The sequence below is a fragment of the Mustela nigripes genome, chromosome X (genome assembly GCF_022355385.1).
Source record: "Mustela nigripes isolate SB6536 chromosome X, MUSNIG.SB6536, whole genome shotgun sequence".
Lineage (NCBI taxonomy): Eukaryota > Metazoa > Chordata > Mammalia > Carnivora > Mustelidae > Mustela > Mustela nigripes.
In genome coordinates, this window is record NC_081575.1 from 37,324,494 (window position 1) to 37,343,012 (window position 18,519).

Consider the following 18,519-nt stretch of genomic DNA (forward strand, 5'->3'; position numbering starts at 1 on the left):
AACCATGAGAGACTATGGACTCTGAAAAACAATCTGAGGAGTTTGAAATGGCAGGGTCGTGGGAAGTTGGGGTACCAGGTAGTGGTTATTTTAGAGGGCAAGGATTGCATGGAGCATTGGGTGTGGCGAAAAAATAATGAATACTGTTATGCTGAAAATAAATAAATTAATAAAAAAAAGGATACAGGGTGGGGCACCTGGGTGGCTCAGTGGGTTGAAGCCTCTGCCTTCGGCTCGGGTCATGATCCCAGAGTCCTGGGATCAAGCCCCATATTGGGCTCTCTCCTCAGCAGGGAGCCTGCTTCCTCCTCTCTCTGCCTGCCTCTCTGCCTCCTGTGATCTCTGTCTGTCAAATCAATAAATGAAATCTTTATCTTAAAAAAAAAAAGGATACAGGGCACTGTCAGACTATATTGCATCTTTATGCAAGTTACAAAGAGAATCCTTTTACTTAAGAGACTTTACCACCATTTGCCAGAAAATCCTTGTGAATGCACTCCTTTCGGTGCAGCAAATTTGTGCAGTACCCTCTACAACCGTACATGGCATGCATAGCAGCAAAGATTATTTCTTTGCTCTTATGGAACTTAAATTCTACCAGAGAAGGCCAATGATAAACAAAGAAATAAAAATTGTTACAATGTCAGTACCATGAAGAAAATAAAAGACTAAGATAAGAAACAAGATAGGGGGCACCTGGGTGGCTCAGTGGGTTAAGCCGCTGCCTTCGGCTCAGGTCATGATCTCAGGGTTCTGGGATCGAGTCCCACATCGGGCTCTATGCTCAGCAGGGAGCCTGCTTCCCTCTCTCTCTCTCTCTGCCTGCCTCTCCATCTACTTGTGATTTCTCTCTGTCAATAAATAAATAAAATCTTTTAAAAAAAAAAAAGAAACAAGATAGGAAATAAGGACAGCATTCAGCATTTAGATCAGGTGGTTGGGAAGGCCTCTCTGAGTGACATTTATGCTCAGACTTGGAAGATGAAAAAGAGCCATCCATGCAAAACTCCTGAAGGGAGAGCATTCTGGACAGAAGAAAAAATTCAGGGGCCTTACACAAGGAAGAGCTCAGAACATTTGAGGCATCTGAGGATCTGTAGCTGGCCTGTAGTGATAGTAGTCAACCCTGGCTGGAGATGAGGCTGGAGAAGGGAACCGGGCTCAGACCATATAGGACCTTCAAAGCTGTGGGCTGGAGTTTGTATTCAGTTTCTAAGTACCTTGGGAAACCGCTGGAAAGTTGTGAGCTGGGCATAACATGAACCAGTGGATGTTTTAAAAGACCTCATTGGCTGTTGCATCTATACTTGATTGGAGGGAGGCAGCAAAGCAAGGGGAGAGGCCAGGCAGAAGGGGAGTGCAGTAGCCTGTCTTAATGTGAGAGGGCAGGTGCCTGTTTTGGGGATAGAGTAGAGAATAGTGGTTCAGACAGGAGCCTCTGGAACCAGGTTGCCTTGGCTCTAAGCCCAGTCCTTCTACTTTCTAGCTGGATAATCATGAGCAGTGCATTCAGTCTTTCTAACAATCTTTACAGGGAGAATGTTGTTAGCACCTACTTCCAAGTGCTTATGAGGTTTCAATGAGATCATGCAGGAAAATGACCTAGCACCACGTCTTGTATAGGGTGAGGACTCCAGAATGAGAAACAGACCAATCTGAAATATATTTAGGGCATTGTTTTTTGACCATGGGTGCTTATTGGAATTACCTTGATAGGTTTATGTTCAGGCTGGGGGTGGAGGGTGAGGGAGGTGATTTCAATGTGCAGCCAAAGTTGAGAAGCACTGAGTTAGAGGTGGCGGGGGGAAATGATAGGATTTACTGAGAGGGGATTGGTAGATGACTCCTGTACACTACTACTAGCTTCATCTTGCAGAAAGATAACCTTAGCCATACTATACCTCTACTCAGAAGTCTTTGTGCTGGGGCACCTGGCTGACTCAGTTGCTAGAGCATGTGACTCTTGATCTTGGGGTCATGAGTTCAATCCCCATGTTGGGATAGAGCTTATTTTAAAAAAAAAGTATTTGTGCTGATACATACTGTACTAACTAAGGCCAGTCATTTTTTTTTTCTTGAAAGAGAGAGAGAGTGTGTGAGCATGCAAGTGGGATAGGTACAGGGAGGGGCAGAGGGGGAGAGAGAGGGAATCCTAAGCAGGCTCCATGCTCAGTGTGGAGCCCAATGTGGAGCTTGATCTCATGACACTGAGATCATGACCTGAGCCGAAATCAAGATTAGGGCATTCAGCCGACTGAGCCACCTGGGCACCCCACCAGTCACAGTTCTAAATACTTTATTGACATTAACTCATTTACTCCCATAATGACCCTATGTGATGAGTATGATGAGTATTCCCATTTAATGGATGATGAAACTGAGGCAGAGAGAAGTTAATAGCCTTGTTTAAGGTTATGTAGCTAGTGAGTCCAGATGCCAGGCTCTTCCCCACTTTATTCTGCTGCTGAAAAGAATGGCTCCCTGTTGCCAGGGGTACACACCAACCCCTGCCTCAGACAGTGAAGGCCTTCTATCCAGTAGCTTCAACTTAGCTTTCTAGGTCCACATTCTTCAATTCACACACCTTGGGTTCCACTCCCAGTGTCCCTGTGCTCTTTGTGTCTTTGTGTCTTCACTCTACCCCCTCGAGATTTCTCCAACTGTAGTGTGCTTCAAAATCACCTGGAGAACTTTCAGATCCTCAGACAACAGTTGCGTGATTCAACAGCTTTGGGGTAGGGTCCTGGGATGTGCATGTCAGCAGGCCCCACTGTCTACTCAGAGGCTGGTGGTCCATAGATTCCTCTTTGAGAATCCATTCCTGAGACCAAATGGATGACTGGAGGTGACCCCGAATAGTGGTTTCTGTTTGGTTTTAGTGCACTTAAATTTAGCATATTAAAAGTCTGAATCCTGGAAGCAATAGAAAAGTAACAAATGTCACTCTCTGAAGGGTCAGAGTATCTACTTCCAACCATTGGGTAACCAACTTTGAGACAAATGTATGACAGCCATTTCATGGGAAGGAACTGGGAGGTCAAGAGAACAAAATGGCTGCCTATTTAAGAACTGCACATGTACAGCTAGACCTTAGAGGAGAGAAGATTGCCTCTTTCTGGAAAAGCCTTTCCCTTCCATCTCTGCCTTTGGAAATCCTACAGGTTTCTCAAGACGTAGCTCAAACACTGCCTCCATAGATTCTGACACAGGTGGTCCTCTGGGTGCATTATGATAAATACTAGATGGAAGGCCTTTCCCTCTTCTCTGCCTTCTGTCTGCCATCCCTCGTTTCTCTAGCCCAAATTCCTGTTTATCCTGCTTATCCAAAGACTAGCCCATCTGCCACCTCCTCCGAAAGTGTTTTGTTTTTTTAATCCTATAAGTTAGGAGTAAACCTCCTTCCTTTCCGAGACTCCTCAGCCTTTACTGGGTGCTGCTCCTGTAGCATTAATCACTTTGTTACCTTTTTTAAAAATTTATTATGTGTACTCATGTCTTACTCTCCATAGCAATTCTGAGCTCCTTAAGGCAGGAACTATTCCTGGTTCATCTTTTCTTCCCCCTCCCTGCTCTAGGTACAGAGTAAGCACTCTTTGAATGAATGCATGCTAGCTTGGAAATACTGCCAAAGTTATAGTTTGAATTAGATACAACTAACATATGATATTTTTCCTGTGTTTTCTGCCTCTGAATTACCAATAGATTGTGGTAGGGGTGGTACTTGCTGTCCATTGGTTCATGGTCAGTAGGAAATTACACTGTGTCATTTCTGATCCCCAACTGGTTTTTCCTCCCCCATTGCCCTTCAGGACACTGTAAGTAATATTTCTTCTAGGAAGAAATGAATTTGGGGCACCTGAGTGGCTCAATCAGTTAAACTTCTGCCTTCGGCTTAGGTCATGATCCCAGGGTCCTGGGATCGAGCCCCACATTGGACTCGCTGCTCAGCAGGAAGCCTTCTTCCCCCTCTCTGTCTGCCTACTGCTCCCTTTGCTTGCGTGTGCCAGCGCTCGCTCTCTCTCTCTCTCTTTGCCAAATAAATAAAATCTTTTAAAAAAAAAAGGAAGAAATGACCTTGTTCTGAGTACCATTGTATGCTCATCCCTTTTCCTATGCTCTTTCCAGAGGTCCTCACAAGCCAGTGTGGATTTAGCCACAGCCTGATTTGGTTTGTGCTCCAAGAAGACCCTGGATCTTTCTCTCGGGCTTTCTCACAGTGTGTGTGTCTGTACACCAGTACAGCTATGACATTTAAGCCAGAAAAGATGGGTATTTTGTTCCTCATCTCCCTACCCATCTTTGCCCCAATGTCATTTGAGTCTGCTCCGAAGGGAAGAGAGTCTGTATGGAGCCGAGGTGTTCATAGTTGCTTGCATAACAATCCAGTTCCTATAATCCAGTTGTCGGGCTGAGGTTACTTTGTTTGGGGAAAAGGATACGGTGCGAAATCTAAACTGAAGAACAATTCGTAAGAGAAAGGAAACTACCAAAAAGACATGTTATTGCCTCTGGGAGACATGTGTGGGGCAGCAGACATAGACCCTGAAGCCATAAGGACTCAGATTTGATGTTATGGAGCTCCAGACTACTAGTGATATTACCTTGGGCGATCTGCTTGTCCCCATAGAACTTTGGGTTTTTGCTTCTTTTCAGCCCTGAAAATGGAGATTATAATAAGTGTCACCCATGGAAAGGTTGTAAAAATTAACCGAGATGATGTGGAGACAGTGGAAAGTCTCATACAGACTTACTGCTTCATTTGAGACAATGATCGTATTTCATATATAATATTATTGTATTTATTAGCCCAGGGTTAATACGATTGCACGCTCTCCTCTATGTCTGAGAGTCTTGCCTTTTTTTCTTTACTTAATCTCCACACATTTCTCATCCCTCTTGTGTTAACAGATCCTGGGACTCGCCATCTTCTCAACACGACCCTTGTCACAGTTTAAATTTCTTTCCTTTTATGATGCCCTCAGAAGTGACAGATAAAAGCAAGCTCTGGCCGATCATGCGCGGTCCCTTCACACACCTGCCAATTCGCGAAGTTCTTTCTCCGCGATCTCTCCTCCAGCCGAAATAAATCCTTCACTTTCATCTTTCCCTGTGAAGGCTCAGTCCTCCGCTTTCATAAAACTGATGCTTTTCTCTCTGCCCCTAATTTCTTTACATCTTTCAGTTGTGTAGAATGTGATTGAATGTCCTTTGAAGTGCTAATTTTGGAAGCACCTCGTTATTTTTTTTTCCTGCTGAAATGATGTTTTTACAAAGGTCTGTCTTGCATAAGCATATTACTCACACAGCAGGGAATGCAGACACCCTTCTCCCCTATGCTGACCACCCTAACTGCAGAAAAAATACTGCAGAAGAAATAACCTTTTGAGTACTGAATTTGCAGATGTTCACATAAAGGGCCGCATGGAAACAGCTCTCTGTGCCTTCCCCAGACACGGTACATGTCTCTCTTCCTGGGTCATGTGGCAACATTAGCTGCAAACTGGATCTCAACCCCAGCCTCAGGGATATCGGCCTGTCCTTGAGGCTTGAGGCAGGTCAAGAGGACATTGACAAGGGGCATGTCCTTGCTGGAACTTGAGCAAATCTCATCTGGACTGGAAGTGGCATGCAAACAGCCGCTGGAACCTGAAGGGAAACTTGATCAGAAGAAAAATCTTGTATGACTGCCACATTCTGGGCAGGCAGGCCTCAAACCCAAACCCACCCCCCTCCTGCTTCCCTCTACTACTTATCATTTCTGTTTCCTGTCTCCTTCCTATCTTGCCAAAGCAAAGGGAAAAGCTATGTACTTGGACTCTAGACAAAGGAGAGGTTTTGGGGGGAGGTAGGCTTTTGGCTGTATTAAGAGCCAAACCTGATTAGACGGTGTACATACATAGTACTTACTCTGTGGCAGGCAGTGGTCTAAGCACTGATGTGTGTGATAACCTCACTTAATCCTCCCAACAAAGTTAGAACAATTATTAACCCCATTTTACAGATAAGGAGACTGAGGCAGGGAAGTTACGTGATTGGCCCAAGGATATGTGGCAGTGAGTGGCAGAGCTAGAATTTGAACCTTGTCAACCTAGCTCTAGAGTCCCAAACTCTTACACTCCCTGGTGGGAGCCATTCATGGGAACGCAACAAGGGACCTTTCCTAAGGCAAGGGAGTAGAGGGGGAGAGACAACATGCTTGACATGTTGGCACTTAATCTTAGAAGAGTAACCACACTGCCCAGCTCCTCCCATTATGGCCTCAGCCTACCCGCTCAGAACCAGCAGGGGACATCTTTGTCCAGAAATACCTACCTTCTTTCACCCTTCTTCACCCTTCTGGGGCACCCACCAAGTACCCAGTGCTGTGTGGGTGCTGGAGATACAGTGGTGAACGAAACAGTGGTGAACGAAACGAACAGGGGACCTCGCCTAGTGGATTGTAGTGCAGAAGACACATTTATCAAATAGATAATATCAAATAATATCAAATATCAAGTAGATACAAAACGGCAACTGTGCCACGTGCTATAGAGAAAGGGGTTGGAAAAGCTAGTAATGAAAAGGGGTCGACCTTGTGAGGGAGGTGAAAGAAGACTCCTCGGACTGTCTCTCCAGCCTCAACACACACCACATTCCTTTTCACTGCCTGTGAGAGAGGAGGGACTCAAAGTTTAGGGACATAGCTAATGGCAGTCTTAAACTCCCAGGATCCTTGACTTCTGCTTTCCCTGTGAAACTGGCCACCTCGGGCTGTAGGAGTGTCTATAACTGTCTTTCCTCCATTGTACATGTGCATACTACTCTAGTCCAGGCTTTTCTTCTTACAGAACTACTTGGTCGTGTTGGTCAGTGCCCACCGTGTCTTAGCACATTATCCAATGTCCGCAGATTGTTTTTAAAGACACTCTATTAGGCAAGCTGACGCTCCCTGAACCTACTACTCATCCTTGTTTCTCTGACACCAACCCACACACACCTTCTGCTCCAGGCTGGCTATTCTCTTTGTCCTAAAATATGCCAAGTTCCTTCTCGCTTTCATTCCTGTTATGTGCCTCTATTAGCTCTCACAAGCTTGGAATAGCTTCCCTCCTCTCTTCTTACGGATTTTGACCCTACCCATCTTTCAAGAGCCCGGGCTGAGTTGTACCCCTTCCAAAGAGCCTGACCCAATAACTCGAGTCCTCCTTGAGCTCCTTCTTGGACCACTTTCAGGGCTTAGTCTGGTTTATAGAGTCCAACATTTAAATATTTTCTTATATTTTCCATTGTTTCATGGATCTTGCTTCCTTAACTGGAAAAGGAACACCTTCTTCCTCTGTGTCCTGTAGCACAGAGTTAAGCATTTCTTGTGGTTGATTTATTAAATAGAAAAAGCTACAGCCATGAAAAGCTCTTGACAGCACTCCATGTGTAGTCCTAGCTAGGGAGGCAGGAGAGATGACTGAACTCCCAACATACTCAACCCAAGCTCATTTATCCAACACATTTGCAAAGAGCCAAAGGAGAAAACTGAATCTCATTTCATGAAATTGAGGTATTTCTATGAACTTCCACAAGGTAACTGAAAGCAGAAGCAACTGTTTAAAAGCAGTTTGTCAGTACTCAAGAGAAGTGCCATTGTACCTAAGACTCGTGATTTATCTTTGCAAAACAGCAAAATTACACCTGTGATGCTATCTTGGCTGGAATGCAGAGATTATGAGGGAAGTGATGCACAAGGTAGTTCATTTTATTTTTAACATCATAAAAATCTACCCAAGTTTTCAAAGTTCTCAAAATCAAACAAAACTGGAGAAAATAACAGCACCTCCAAATATAGACACTCATGTATTGGTCTAGCATTGTTTTTGGTTTGGTCCACATTTTCTGCAGAAACACTACCATCAGTAGGTCATAATGATAAGGAAGGAAATATCATTAATGAGACACATTTCTCAAAAAAAAAAAATGAACTCCATCATTAATGGTTTTTGAGTTGCTGTGCTCCTCCCTAAACTTCAAACTGTGCTGAAACACTCTGATCTTTTCAGAGTGACAGAAGAGTCTGACCACTGTTAATGAGCCCTGTTCTTGGGTGAACCATTCATGTTCATGAAGAAAGGATCATCTGAGAGATATCCCACCCTTGGCCTTCCTCTCTTCTTCTAAATCCCCACTAAGGGCTGTCTTTTTCCATGGAAACTTTCCAGCTTGTTTTTGTTCTCTCTCCCCTGTGCTCAGAATTCATCTGCACGTGCTTGCTAATACTCCCAGAACTCCCAACCTTGGTGGTCATTGTGTTCCTTCTGGGCATGTCTCTTATATCTAACATGTTTCTTCATAGAAAGCCCTTCAGACCATGGATGAGACAGCATTGTCTTTCATACTGAGTTTAACAAATGAATAAACCCAAATCTTAACTGGCCGTGTGGAATAAATGCCCCCATCCTGTTCTGGGATTGGAGCATTTTTCATGTTTATAGGCGTCTGGTTCTACCATAAAAATAAGGAATTTCCAGCGAGCACGTCAGAGCAAATATTTCTTCACAGGTTAAAGTCACTCTTCCTTCAGCCCTGTCCTTCTAACTACTCCAAGGGGTGCCATGACTGCCCAGAAACACTGCCTGTGTCCATTATTCTCATTGGAATAGTCTTCATGAGCCTAGACCCCAGTATTTCTAGAACTTAGTCCCAATTGTCAACTGACAGCATAAAGAGAGAAAAAAGAAATGCGAGCAAAAGGAGCTATGTTATGCAGGGGAAGTCAGATTTCAATATTACCTACATTATAACTTTAAGAACTTACCAATTCCAAGTCTCCATAGCCTGGGCAAGCAGGCAGTGGATACCAGGATCCAGTTATTCTAGCAAATTACTGGAATGACTATATCCATTTACACCTTGGCTTTAGCCATTAAAACCAGCCCCATGTTCCCTACTCCCGCCAGACATCCAGGTCTTTTTTTGGATATAAGGCCAGGTAGCTAATGCAGTATCTGTGGATAGAAGGACCTTAAACTGCTTTCTGACTGCTTGCCATTCATTCCTAGGTTGACCAGCAGTAAACGTTGCTAGATTTCTGAGCTCCTCTTCTCCATCCGCTTGTTATTTTTCCATGTATGGATGTGGTAGCTCAGGATTCTCTCTTTTTTTTGGGGGGGGGGGAGGGGGTACTTGGACTTTGACCACTCCACGTTAGGACCATAAAATTGCACTCTCTCCCAATGAAGCAGATATCTGTCCTCATTTTAAGCCAAGAAAAAATAACGGATTTCGTTAAAACTCAAATGCCTCTTTGACAAAGAGGAAAATAAGGAGATGACTAGGAGAGAATCTTAGCCAGTTCAGAAGGAACGAGCTGAAAACATCTTTGTGGCCTTTTTTTTTTTTTTTTTTTTTTTTTTTGTTCCTGGATCCAGGATCCTGGCTTTCAAAATGGAATGATTTCGAAATGAAAGGATTCCCTTTCCTACGTGCAGGCATAAATGTTTTTGTTACTGCTGGGCTTCGTTTGTTTGTTTAATCCAGAGCCTTTCCTTGATAGCTACCACGCATGCTCATGGAACTCCTTAAGTTGGGTTTTCCCCAGCTACTCTTGAGGAGAAGGAGGAAGAAGCAGAGGGAAAGGATGGGAAGTAGAGGGGGAATAACACTTGGTGGGCCAGGCCCTGTTCTAAGCTCTTTGCGCACACTAATCCATTTCCTCCCCACCGCTCTCCGGGCTAGGTTGTATTGTCCCCATTTTAGCAATAAGGAAACTGAGGCTCAGAGAGGTTCATCACTTGCCCGAAGTCACACAGGCAAAAAGGGACAGAGTCAGGTTTTGGACCCAGGCAGTCTGGCTGGTGTGGGCTGTTCTCTTAGCCATGACTGTTCTGTTGCCTCTCAACTTGGGGATGTGGAGCAACTGTGAGGACTCTGAACTCTGAGGCTACTGGAAGGAGCAGACTTCGTGACAACTCTGCTCCCCAGGGCCGGATATGGTAATGCTTCCATTAGAGTTATTGGGATGACTCAAAGACCCCATTTCTAACTATCAGCTTGGATCTCCATAGCCATTGAAAGAGCAGAGTGTGGCTTGTGGGTATCATCCAGCTAATAGCTTCTCTTTGGCCTCCCTCATGATTGGCTCTCACAAGCACTGGCCACTCCCATAATGCTCTTTTTAAAAAGTATGTATTTCTGACTTTCCTGGATAAATGCTTTTGTACTCCTCTTCAGATTTGGCTAGCTACTCTTGGCAGGAGTTCCCCCTTGTCTGTGTCTCTGTGTTTCTCAAGCAGATAGTTTGTTGAAAATGCTAAGAGCTTGTATTGACAGCCCAAACAATAAAGTGCTTTATTTGACAGCAGAGTATTTTCTAGAACACATGACCATCTACAAAACACTGGAGTACTTCTTGTAGTACTATATATCGTTGATAGCTGAAAGGGCTACTAGTGGGGAATCATTTTACCAGAGTTCTTCAAAGCTTCACTCAAATTTCAGCATGCCTGCTCCCTCTCAACAGTATTTAGAGAATTAGATGTTTGGCAGAGGACCCCCATCGAGTCATCTGCTTCTACTCTGTCTTTCATCTCCAGCTTGGGTATTCTGTCCCAGCTATCAAGTGGCCCATCCCAGAACCTGGCACGTAGTAGGTGGAGATGTCACGATCACTTTCTTCCTCTCCACTCTCCCCTGATTTCCCTCAAAAGCCCTTTAACTATTTGCCCTGATTCTGCTGATTTCGACGCGTTTCTCTCAAAGTATAGAGATCACTTTCCCTTGTCACAGGGATCATGTCCCCGCCCGCCCTGGTCTCAGGGATTCATTTCATTGCCATGTGCCTTACGATTAGAGTGACTACATATCTTCCCATCCAAACCAAGACACTTTTGAAAGTGAGAGGGCCATCTTAGTAATTATGTCTGCCAGAAAAAGGCATGAAAGTGGGCTGTCCCACATGCATCAGGACCTATGGGACATGTTATGTATGATGTTGTGTGTGGTTCAGATGTGACCACATGCTGGCGTAGTTTTGCTTTCTGAGGCTTATCTTCATGGGTTTCTAATAATCTCATTGTACACTTAGTCCTCTCTAAAGGAGAGGGTTTACTTCTGTGACCTACTCAGGCTAACCAGAGATTAATGGAAGCAATGGGAGTTATAAACAGTCTGAATTGTAGCCCAGCTTTTGACCATTTTTCAAATGCTTGTTCTTCATTTCTTTCATTACCAGAAAGCCAAGCCATTTTAGCTCCATAGGGTACCACTCAGAATATAATTGAGGTTTGAATAAACAACACATGTGGCTTTTAAGGTTAAATGAATATTGTTTGACATACAGTACACTAGAGTTGTTTTTCATTTTGGTTTTAAAAATTGGTTAAAATTACATCTTGTTGCTTCTCGGAATTAACTAGAATCCATCTGTCTCCATTAGAATCAGTGTGTTTTTTGTTTTGTTTTTTCTTTTCTTTTCTTTCTTTCTTTCTTTTTTTTTTTTTTTTTTTTTTTTTAGATAAAGCCCTGGCTGAAAAAAAGTTTCCTCTTACTCAAGACAATTTGCCCAGCAAATCAGGGAGAAAAAAAAAAAGCAACAGAATAGGTTTTAGGGCACTGCTGCTAATATTTTCTTTGATGTATTTTGTCCCATAGATATATCTGAGATATATCTAAACTATAGTACCTAAGATGCTAAACAGACAGACCTATTATCAGCAATCCAGACGGATTTGGCCCAGGTCACAGCTGAACAAAATGTGAATACCAAAGAAGATTCTTCCAATTTAACTATGGTTTAAATGATAAAGAATGACTCCTTACATACAGAACACTCCAGCTTAGAGAATGCCATTTCGATGGCATCAGAAGCTCAGTCATTTCTACTTGAGAGGATATGTACACGAGTAATGGTTCCAGGAGCTTTTAACTGAAGTGAAATGATTTCAACTGAGGCACGCACGTGTGCCTGCAAATGCTTAGGTGTTGTGACACATTTCTCTGAACTTGGGTTATAGGACATTAGTCCTCTGCTCCCATGCCATCTGATCTCTCTGTTCACTTAACAGGGACTACTTGCTTCAGAGTTCTACGTGGAAAAAAAAAAGTAAAGTATTTCAGGACACTATCTAAAAGCCCTTTCAAGACTCTAGGGTCTTAATGCAATAAATGGAACTTCTCAAAAGGTCATGCTAAGTAAACCTTCCATGTCAGTACCAACCATTAAATCTATGTTTGTGAAGGACGTGTTTGGTGATGAGAGCTCTTCTCTTATCTTTCCTTTGTGATTTATTCTCTTTGGGCTACTTAGATTGGGCCCCAAAACACATTCCATGGCTTTTCCATTTTGTTCTGCCATTTGCTGGTGAATCTCTTCTGGTTTCCAGTCTTCTCTTGGGTCCCCTATTTTCATCTGGCTCATGACAAAGCTTGGACTCGCCACACTGCCAGTGAAAAGGGACCAAGTACATTTAAGTCCATCCCTATTCATTCACTTCAAGGGCAGTGCCATTTCCCAGCTGTTCAGATTTGCAAGCCTAGCATCTTTTGATTTAAAAAAATTTTTTTAATATTTATGTATTTACTTTAGAGAGAGAGAACAGGGAAGGGGCAGAAAGAGAGGGAGAGAGGATCCTCAAGCAAACTCCCCTCTGAGCATGGAGCCTGACAGATGCAGGGCTCAATTCCCGGAACCTGAGATCGTGACCTGAGCTGAAATCAAGAGGCAGACATTTAACCAACTGCACCACCCAGGCATCCTCCCCTCCACCCATGACCATAGCATCCTTTTACACTATTTTCTCTTTTGCCATCCTCATCTTTTATCAGATCACCCATCAGGATCATATCATTGCCTTTTTATCTGAAGTAGTCTGATTTGCCCCTTCCCCATGATTTCAGAGATTCTCAGGGCTTGTCACATATTACTACAAACAACCTCCCAGATTCCGGTTGCCCCCCAGGTAGGAGACACTCCATCTTCAGGAGAAGCTGCCATAAATCACCATCTTTTACTGTAGGAACTGCTACATAAAAATTGGTTACAGGATAAAATGTGAATTCTTCAGCCTCTTTCTGAAGTCACACAGCAATTATTTACCACCTTTATTTACCTTTATTTACATCAGCGACCAGGCTTCTCCCCTCCCTCTCTCCTTCCTTGACTCCCTTTCCTCTTCACCCCTCCTCCTTTCTTTCCACCATCCCCATTTCTCTTGTTTCACACCTGAACTCTCTACTCCAGCCACACCTTGCAGGCTGTCTTCAGTGTGTTCCTTGCCATTTCCAAAGCTCTCAGAGAACATGAGAGGGGGGAGGGCCCGAGGGAGAAGCAGACTCCACACTGAGTGGGGAGCCCAATGTGGGGCTCGATCTGGCAACTCCAGAATCATGACCTGAGCAGAAGGCAGATGCTTAGCCGAATGAGCCACCCACGTGCCTCTCTCCCAAGCGCATCTTGATGATTCATAATTTTTTTCCCATGAGATGATCTTTAAATCATGAAGGGTTAAAGCCATAACACCATTATATATCACTACCTTATAACATTGCTATCAAAGGAATTTTGAGGTCCTTTGTAAGTCCTAAAAGCCAATGATATCACCTAATTTTCCCTCAGTACTACAATCCCCTTGAACCAGTAACATGTTACTATGTCCAAGTGGGTTTTGAAAGCTCATGGGGTCAATTCAAATAGAAAATTCTTCATGCTGCTACTTTCTGATATTTCCTGCTATCCTGTGAAATACATGTCTTAACTGATACTGAGAGTAAGACCCAGCTCTTCCCATCGACTCACTTGGTCATCAGTAACACAAGGTAATATCCTTGGAAATTGTCCTGTGGTTTGTGATCTTTAATTGATTGAGGAATATCTCTGTCTGTGGTATGTTGTTCTCAAGGCTAAAGGTAGGATCTTCCTCCCAAAAGAAGCTACTCTGGCAATGAGGCAATGATAAGTGTTCACTCTTCAGAGAATGGACACACAGACCCAGAAGGAGGTATCTCGGGCAAAAACAGAGGAGTACAACTTGGATATTGGTTAGGTAAACATTCCAGCCACCACGAGATTAACCTTAACTTTCAGACCAGGTCATAACTTCTCAGAGACATCAGGGTGAATTTAACAAATTATGACAGACCAAATCCTTGAAATTCTCATTTTAGAAGGGTAGTTTAAACACAAGTTAAGTACGAACTGCAAGATACTGAACTGACACTGGAATAAAGGAAGCAAAAGTGAGGGTGATGGCTATATCACAATGGAAAGTGATTATTCTCCCTTTTGTTTCCCAAATTTTGTACAGTGTGAATGGATGGGGCTCCTGGGTGGTTTACTCAGCTAAGTGACAGCCTTCAGCTCGGGTCATGATCCTGGGGTTCTGGGATCGAGTCCCACATCCGGCTCTCTGCTCAGTGGACAACATGCTTCTCCCTCTCCCTCTGCCCCTTCCTGTTGCTTGTGCTTGCTCCCTCTATCTCTTTCTCTCTCTCTCTCTCTCTCTCTCTCTCAAATAAGTAAATAAAAATCTTAAAAAATAAAATTTAAAAAAGTGACTTTCTTCAGAGTTGTTTTTAAAAATTGAGACAGATACAGAGAGAAATCTTTCCAGGTCACTTTATAAAGGACAGCCATTTTTTTTTTTTTTCAGAAAGGAGAGAGAGAGAGAGACAGAGAGAGATGGGGGAAGTGGCAGAGAGACAGACTCTTAAGCAAGCTCCATACCCAGCATGGAGCCTGATGCGGGGCTTAATCCCGTGACCCTGAGATCATGACCTGTGCCAAAATCAAGAATCAGACCCCCAACTGACTGAGACACCAGGGTGCCCGGAAGGATGGCCATTTTAACTACATTTAAAATGTCTGGAGAAATTTGGGATCATAGAACCAAAAATGTGGCTAGGTCACAAGGGTGATGGTTTTCCCTTCTAAGTATGTATGACTCTGTCTTTATTTTGTAATAAACAGGGGATGGAGAATTGTCGTGGGAACATTCTGATGGTGATATCTTCCGGCAACCTGCCAACAGAGAAGCAGTAAGTGTGAATAGCTCAAATAATTCAACCCTCCCCAGCACCAGGCCAAACTTTCCTCTCTCCATGGCTATTATCCCAGCAACTCCATAAAAGGGCCCATTTCTAACACCACTGCTCTTTCCCTTTCCTCGGAAAATTAGACAGCATTATCACCAAACTCTAGCCATTTAAGTACACTGTATAGTTGGTTACTAGGGCCAGGACGTGAACACACAGAAATCACAGCCCCAGCCCTTAAGTACTTGCCATCTAGATCCAAAGTTGGTAGCCTTTCAGGATGGTTTGCCAAATTTTTGTCTTCTGGAAGGAAAGCAGGTGACTATGTCTGTCCTCAGTAGTGAGGACCTTCTGTAGGACTGTAAGGTAGGTCTGTCCATCCTTTTGGCAGAGGTACTATGATCGCTTCTCGGCCTTTTGGCTAAGATCAAGTGTGACAGAGGTACCATGGACATGTCTCCATAAAGCCTTTCCTAAGCCTTAGGCTCTCAGTCACACAGCTGCAAGAGAGAAAAGGAAGCAGGTCGCATACTCCTTCTCCACTCTGCAGCATCTCATTTCCATTGTTAGTGCTAACCTCATAGAAAGCCTCTCTGTGTATACAACAGCATCTCTCGTCCCTGTGTATTTCAAAGTAATTGACAAAATGCCATCCTTTTATCAAAAACATATGTCAAAATACAGCCATACCTCAAACTTCTTAAAATCTGAAAAGGAGATGTTCCAGTTCAGGGAATCTATCATACAGAAGGATTTATGAAAGTGTACAAAATGTGTGAAGGTGCTTATGGTACATACATGGACATTCATTGGACCCTGGTACCAAAAAAAAAAAATGTATAGGGCATTCAATGCAGCATTATTTTCCTAAGAGCAAAACAAATGGAAGGAACCCAAACGTAAGCAATAGGGACTTGGTTGAACACACCCAATTTGTGGGACATGGTGCTGTTGTTAAAAGGAATGCAAAACATTGAAGGGAACTTGAGTGGAGGGATCCCCAAGATTTATTATTTAAACAAAGCAAGGTGCAAGAGACAACTTCTACTATCATTTACTTATGTAAAAATTGTAAGTGTGTGCGTGTGCATGAATGAGTACTTATGGAAAGATCTGGAAGATCATATAACAACACATTACGAGTGGTAATCTCAAAGGGGTGGAAATGGGCAGGGGAAGGAGAGAGCGTGATTTTTTACTCTATCTATTCTGTATCATTGGATATTTTTCTTTAAAAAAAATATTTTATTTATTTGAGAGAAAGAGCACAAATGGGGTGAGGATCAGAGGGAGAAGCAGAGCCTGATGTAGGACTCGATCCTGGGACTCCAGGACCGTGACCTGACCTGAAGGCAGATTCTTAACGACTAAACCACCCAGGTACCTCCATCGGATGTTTTTCAATGAGCATCGATTAATTTTGCAGTACATAACATTTAAAATTTTTTTTAACTTCTGGAATTAGTTCTCGACAAGCATTGTGTAGAAATCCAGAGCCTAAGGAATTATGGGGCAAACTCAAGGATAAGAAAGTGTGAGGAAGGTGTTTGTGGGAACCTAATAAAATGGCCAATATAAACTTCCCAGTGTTTCTTCTGCCTTCTGTGCAAGTTGAAGCAATATCTATGTGCTTTCTTCTCTGGTCCTGTCATTTTGACACTGCTGTTTCTGTTTCTCTACCTGTGGGTCAGGTAGAGAACAACACTATGGATATCTCAAAACAAGCAGCACTCCTGCAAGTTCATATGGATCCCAAGGATGGGGAAAATAAGTGGTGGGGATTCAGGAGGGCATGAGTGCCAGGTGTTGTATGGACGTGTGGAATCACTACATTGTACACCTGTAACTCATATGTCACTGTAGGTTCATCCACTGGAATTTGAATACAAATGTAAAAAAATTTTAAGAAGCTTTTCTCCATCTACCTCTATCTGCTTTATAGGAAGTGAGATTCCTTCCAGATCTTAACAGATGATGCCAGTCTCCATCTTCTGTGTTGTCAATTTCCTCCTTTAATCCACCCTCATTTTTTATTGAGGGAGGACATTGAGAATGACTAAATTCATGGCCACCAACCACATGCCATTCTCCCTGAATTTGGGTCTCAGACACCTTAAGCTGGGTGCTTGGATCCCAATGTTAAGTGTTGCGGCCAGCTCGGAGGTCCTGCTGGTAAGGCTATTAATGCGCCTTTCTTCTTGACTTCATTTTATGCTGCCTCCAACCCCACCTTTGTCCTTCCATCTTGTCCTTCTTCCAAAACTGCTGGAGATTGGGCTGAACTTAATCCCATACTTCCTGTAGCAAAAGAGGTCAAATTCAGAATGCCTTGAAATAGTTATTGATTTTCAAAGGAATTCAAGACCTATCTTTAGAAACAAACATTGGGGCCCGGTAGACAAAAATATCCAGATGGTTCCACTTTATGATAAATAAATATTTTCCTTTGTTCCAAAAGGGGTAGATGTTGTGGGATGTGATTTGAATAATAAATAGTATCTGTAGTAATAGAAAAATATGTACCTGGCACATAGTAGGCACCCAAGAAATACGTGTTGAAGAAAGGGATGTGGAAGGTGGAGTGAAATGTGTGTGAGGGGTTTCTCATGAATGTTAATGTGCTTTGGGAATTTGTCCCATATAAGAGAGAGGTACTTCGAACTCATTGCTGCCTCTTGACCAGCCAAAAATTAGAAGGTAGGAGAGGATATCCTTTGCAGGCCCAACTGTCTGTATGGGATCAAAAAAGGCAACCGTAACAACACATTGCCAATTCGGTAGCCTGTCACTTTAATAGAGCATTCCTACTTACAGGGAACCATGGAAAACCTCAGTTCGATAGGAACACAGGTAATGGCTCTATTTCGGCAAGTGGGTTGAAAACCATCCATTTCACCAAGTTTTATGAAGTGTACACGAAGGAGAACCAGTGGCTTAATTATGGCTCCTTTGGAAAATCCTAAACAGGTTTCTGTTCGGTTTCCAGATCATAATTTCACACTTACAGGTCCTGGTACCATGGGTGTGTGTGTGTGTGTGTGTGTGTGTGTGTGTTGTAGGGAGGGAGAAGTAGACACAGGGTGGAAAGCCAAAACATGAAAGCAAGCAGAATTTTGTTTTGGATGACAGCCAAACTCTGATTTTGTCCCCAAAAGATTACTCAGAGATTAACCATTAGAAAAGTGAAAGCTTTAAGGATTGAAACAATAGGAAACAGATAGAAATCCATGTCTCATTCACATTGTCAGAACAATAGTTTGGGAAGGAAACTGGCCCGAGTGTCTCCCAGACAGGAATGGTCCCAGGGGGCCAGTGATGAAGCTATAACAGGCTTATGGCCGTGTGAATTACTACACATTCTGAAGACATTTTTTTAAAGGTTTTATTTATTTGTTTGACAGAGAGAGAGAGAGTACAAGCAGGGGGAGCAGCCAAGGGCTGAGCAGGGAGCCCGATTCAGGGCTCGATCCCAGGACCCCGGGATCATGACCTGGGCTGAAGATAGGAACTTAAGTGACCTGG

At 43.3% G+C, this 18,519-nt stretch overlaps 1 protein-coding gene across 7 annotated transcripts in view; it reads left to right on the top strand.

Moving 5' to 3' along the window:
* The window catches only part of CHRDL1 (chordin like 1), a 120,632-nt gene that overhangs the window by 81,540 nt on the left and 20,573 nt on the right, over window positions 1-18,519 (top strand). For all 7 annotated transcript variants that reach the window (XM_059384991.1, XM_059384988.1, XM_059384985.1 and 4 more), the window contains exon 7: window positions 14,933-15,000. In XM_059384991.1, coding sequence (XP_059240974.1) covers window positions 14,933-15,000 — 68 coding nt within the window. The remainder of the gene's footprint in view (window positions 1-14,932; window positions 15,001-18,519) is intronic.